This window comes from Danio aesculapii, chromosome 1, assembly GCF_903798145.1.
Source record: "Danio aesculapii chromosome 1, fDanAes4.1, whole genome shotgun sequence".
Classification (NCBI taxonomy): Eukaryota; Metazoa; Chordata; class Actinopteri; order Cypriniformes; family Danionidae; genus Danio; species Danio aesculapii.
In genome coordinates this window covers 22871218-22876313 of record NC_079435.1, presented here as the reverse complement: position 1 = coordinate 22876313, position 5096 = coordinate 22871218, and the positions used below count along the sequence as shown (strand labels likewise).

The following is a 5096-nucleotide window of genomic DNA, read 5'->3' as shown; positions in this document are numbered from 1 at the left end:
GTTGTGTGTGGGAATCGTTCTGTTTGTGCTTGAAGAGCTGCTGGTTATGCATAGCGTGAGTGGTGTTTGATTTGACTGTCACGTCAGTGTAAGTATAATTGAAAATGTTCAGCAGTTTCTCTAGGCCCTGAATCGGCCCGCATTATTAATTTATATGCTGTTGACTCTGTTTTGCCTACAAAACATCACTCATATTTTTGTGAATACTTAATAAATGTGTCATTTTCTAAATGCAATATGTTAAATTAAATTTCAATACAACAAAAGGTCTAAGATCATTAAAAACACAGTGGTTTATTGAATTAATTACATTGTTTACATCTCCAATATTTAAATTTTGTGTCTTCGGACGGAAGTGCACTGAATGGACAGTTGTTTCAGACACCAGAATTGTACGACCACAAAATGACATCATAACACTTCAAGACATTTTCAAATAAAACATTTACTGTATCATAACATGGACTAATCTTCCTCATAATTAAAGGAGAGAGAGAGAGGGAGAGAGACAGAAATAGATAATGAAAGTGATAGACAGAAAGAGACAGAACTTCACTTAGTACTCCTTAGTGGCAGATATCTCGGTTTGATTCACAATGGGACAAGAAAACAAACAATATTTAACCAACATCAGACAGCAACACACAATATCTTACCAAGAGAGTATCCTCCTTCTAAAATGGAATGGTTTTTCCTCAAATATCCAATGTCCGTAGCGGGAAATTGCACATAAATATTCCATTAAATAAAGTGAGAGAACAACTAAAAATGAGTTCAGATGGCCTCATTTCGTGTCTTTTGCTTTAGTCTCATTGCTTCAGTTCCAATGCCCAAACATGCTGCGGCCAACCAGTTCTCCCTTTAGTTTTCTTGTCATTGCTGCTCCCTGAACTTTTCAAAACGTCATTCTGCGAAAAAAGAAACGCCACAAAATAGATTATTTATACATCTATTGCAAGTTAACACATTTCCGTCTACAGGCCATTGTAAGGACAGCAAATGCGGTAATTTTGGTTTTGAGCTACAACGATGCAAGCACAGTAATATTTACACAATATTTTTCGAACAGGAAAATATTTTAGATTTCTATTCATAGACAAAGCAAGATTTTACCATATACTTAATGAACTTTATGAATTTTACCATTTTACTCTATTTGTTTAGGATCTTACCATTTCCTTCTTTCGCCTTTCTTCTTTGGCGTCTGTCTTTTTGAATTCCGCTTTGAAGGCCTCTGTTTCTCCGTTCTGTTCGTCTTTGTCCAGAATGTCCATAAGGTAAGCGATATAACTGGTAGCTAAACGAAGGGTTTTGATTTTGGATAGCTTCGTATCCGCGGGCACGTTGGGAATGCATTCCCTGAGTTCTGCAAAGGCGCTGTTGATGCTCTGAGTCCTGCGCCTCTCCTTTCGGTTTGCCGTGGGTCTACGTTTTACTGTCCGCGGTCCCATTCCAACGGCGCCGGCCCCCGGTACTCCTCCGTAGTGCGAGTGGTCGAGCCCGGGAGCTCCTGTTGTGTATTCGGGGCTGTACGAAGGTGCCATGGTATAGTCTGGAGGAGACATCTCTGGATGGCTGATAAGCCACCCATGAAAATAGGGGGGTTCTTCATGACAGCGACTGGCAGCAGCTGCAGCAGCAAAGGAATAGCCGTCATGGTGCATCACAGGATGGTGGGGAAACCCTCCAACTAAACTCATGGCGACAGACTTGTCTATACCCTACGGCGAACCACAGACGGAGTACGCTTTGGTTCTCAAATTGCGGGTACTTTGACTTGACGATTCAGACACCAACTGTCTCCCCATAAAAAGTGTTCATTTGTTGGTTCGAACGCAAAGTATAAATACAGTCCTACTTATTTGTCCATAACACAGACAACGCAGAATGTTAGCAGAACATTAACGGATGATCAAAACAGGCTTCAGCTGCAACGGCACTCGAGTTATTACTGAAAAATGATTTACTTACACTTAAATTCTCCACTGCAAATATCCATCTCGAGAAAGTTCCATTGCTAATAGTCATTAATGTTTTAGCGGATATCAGAATTTATTATGGAGTTCGAGCACGTTGTGGAATCAATGAGGTGGAGCGTTGGATGGAAAAAAGTTCCAATCCCTGTCGACGTTGTGCACGCAATTCGCAGCCTGATTCACTCTGTAGAAGCAGGCGAATTCCACCGTTTGATCTCCATGTCAGCTACATCTTTTGAGCTGCTTGGGTTCATATATGTCGTCAAAACTCTTCTCAGCCAATAACGTTGCAGAGGAGGAGGGACATGAACTGCATCGTTAGGGTGTTTACGGTCCCAAATTGCTCGAACTCTTAAAGGCAGCCAACTTATTGGTTACATATACAAATGTATTAAATAAATATCACTTATCTTTAAAAAACGACTGATATTATATGCTGTCGTTCTACCTTTATTTGTTTTCCTCTCTCTCTCTATCTGTGTGTATGTGTGTGTGTATGCGTGTGTGTGTGTGTGTGTGTGTGCGTGTGTGTGCACGCGCATGCGCGCGCCAAGTTTAACAATGAAATTTAGATTTGTTTTAAACCAATTCAAGTATTTTTTAATACCCTATGTGTGCGTGAGTGGCAGTATCATACTTTAGTACGTTTAATTTAAATTCTTGAATGCAGTAAGGTTTAGCCTAAATTAAATAGAAAAGAATGCCGTAACGTTCAGAAGTTAACAGTAAACTGGTATGAATGATTAATGGCGCTTTGAATAAAATGAATGTTATTGTATTTAATTGTAAAATTAGATTTTTTGTTAAGCATTTTCTTATTGTTAAAATGTTTAGTGAATGGCAGTAGATTTGATATCTGCACAGACATTAAAACGCATAGTATTCAGTCCCCTCATAGCCACTGTGTACTATGCGTTTTTAAGGCATACATGTAACTATTTTAGTCGAGTATAAAATGACCATTCACTTTTTTACGCGTTTAGTACAAACAATATTTCACTCGGTTTGCCAATACAAATTGCGTAGGCGCTATATGCACACATGAAATGCATACATTTAAAAATAAGACCAATATGGTGAAATTTAGAGTAGCCTACTGTGTTATAATGTAAAATAATCCCAACATAAACTAAATATTTTATTTCGTATTGAAATAGAAATTTTATACTTGACAGTACATTTTACTAGGCCTCTATATGTTAAAACATATGATCGCAACTAAAATATAAGCTATATATATATATATATATATATATATATATATATATATATATATATATATATATATATATATATAGTATCAATTTATATTAAGTGTAAAATATATACAATATTGTAAAAGACGGGTATGATTACACCCCATCACCAGTTTAATGGAATGGTTTTGTTTTGATAAATCAGCATAACTCTCACCATGTAATGTCCTAATTTAAAGCGTTTTTGGAAAAAATATTGGTGCCATTAAAATTTAGACATCAAGAACAGGCCAACGATTTGACTGTAATATACGTTTATGTTGTATGTTTGTATACGAAACACTTTACAAGAAATTTTGTTTCTGGATCTGTTAATGTTCAATTGGTCGTTCATTTTTCACGACATCCATGTTTGAACACATATTTTGAAACCTGGTAGAACATTTGGATTGTATCCAAATAACATTGTAATACAGTGCAGTGCTGGTTGTAACGCCTTTTATATATCGTGCATCTATCAGTGTCAGAAGACTTGGAGCTGACATTTGAGTCGTTTTATTTTGACATTTCACAGTGTGTTCCTCCAGGTGCCAAGTATAACAGCAATGTTAAACATTGTGTGAATATCTATGGGCATAGCTATTTCTCTGTGTGTGTCTATGTGTGTGTGTGCGCGCGCGCGCGCGTATATGTGTGTGAGAGAGAGGGATGAGGAGAGAAGCAGAAAAACTAGAGAAAGAGGGTGTGGAGTAAGTGTGTTTGTGTGTGTGTGTGTGTGAAGAGAGAGAGAGCAAGAGCGCGTGAGCCCGTGAGCCCGTGAGCGCGCGCCTGTGTAAAATTTCACAAATTTCACCAAAGAGGGCTCATGATTTATTCGTGTTTAAGTGTTGTGTGTGGGGTTCGGGCGTAATTCATCTGTCTGAATGGAAGTTCTCGAGTAATTTAAATAGGCCGAGTCTCCAGTTAATGACATATAATCAGCCTGTAGGTCACTTGGTGAGACTCCTGGTACAGACCCCTCCTCCTCTTTCTGATCTCCTTTCAAACTAAATTTTGTAAAAATAAATAAACTTATGCAGAACCGAATATTTGAACATGAGATACTTACTTAATAATTAAAAAAAGATAAAAAATCTGAATGATCAGCATTAATGAAAATGTGAATAATTGATGTCCATTAGCATGAATGAAGTAGACGAATGGGGTAAAAAAATAATTAAATTAAACTAATGGCCAGAATGGCTGTAATTGTAACCTATTTAAATACATCTATTCCACGGATAAAAATGTTTCAATCAATTATTTATTTGAATCTAAATGAAGAAGAATTCTTCATAGCGAAATCGTTTAGATTTGCCATGGAAAATGCTCTGAAAATGAGGCCGTGCACTTTGATGTACATTGACAAATTAATAAAACTATATATTAATTAATATATCTGATTCTAAATGTTAATTGTTTTTGATTAAATTAAACCGCTAAACTGTGGTATTTTTCCGTGACATTAGACTGCCTCTTTTTAAAATGTTAAAATGAGCACTTTCTTCATTGACATACCTAATTTTGCAAAGAGCTGCAGTCTAATTTCCCATCCCCCAGTCAGTGCAGTGACCGGTGGGCTCCGTCTTTCCTCTGGAGGTCTCATTAAGAGAGTCGTGTGCTATTTTCAACATTTCCTCTATCCAGTGACTTAAAATAAAGCCGCTCAGTCACACCGGCGGAAAATCCACCAAATCACGTTACCCCACCTCTCTCCCAGACGTTTGTTCTCTTTGCCGTTGTAGTTGTGATAATTGACTGTCTCCGAAAACTGACATGCTTTCCCACCTTGCTTTTCCACTAATATGCCGGCAGGTAAGCCGTAACAAGCGACTCAGTTTAATTTATATCAATATTAAGCCTATCTGATATGTCAACTGATATG

At 37.5% G+C, this 5096-nt stretch overlaps 1 protein-coding gene across 1 annotated transcript; it reads right to left on the bottom strand.

Moving 5' to 3' along the window:
• Positions 1–270: 270 nt before the first annotated feature.
• hand2 (heart and neural crest derivatives expressed 2) lies at positions 271–2190 on the bottom strand. The gene is made up of 2 exons (XM_056457558.1): positions 1173–2190; positions 271–908 (listed from the first exon to the last, which is right to left on the bottom strand). The coding sequence occupies exons 1-2, from the start codon at positions 1698–1700 to the stop codon at positions 810–812; spliced, it is 627 nt and encodes a 208-aa protein (XP_056313533.1). The 5' UTR covers positions 1701–2190; the 3' UTR covers positions 271–809.
• Positions 2191–5096: the final 2906 nt, after the last annotated feature.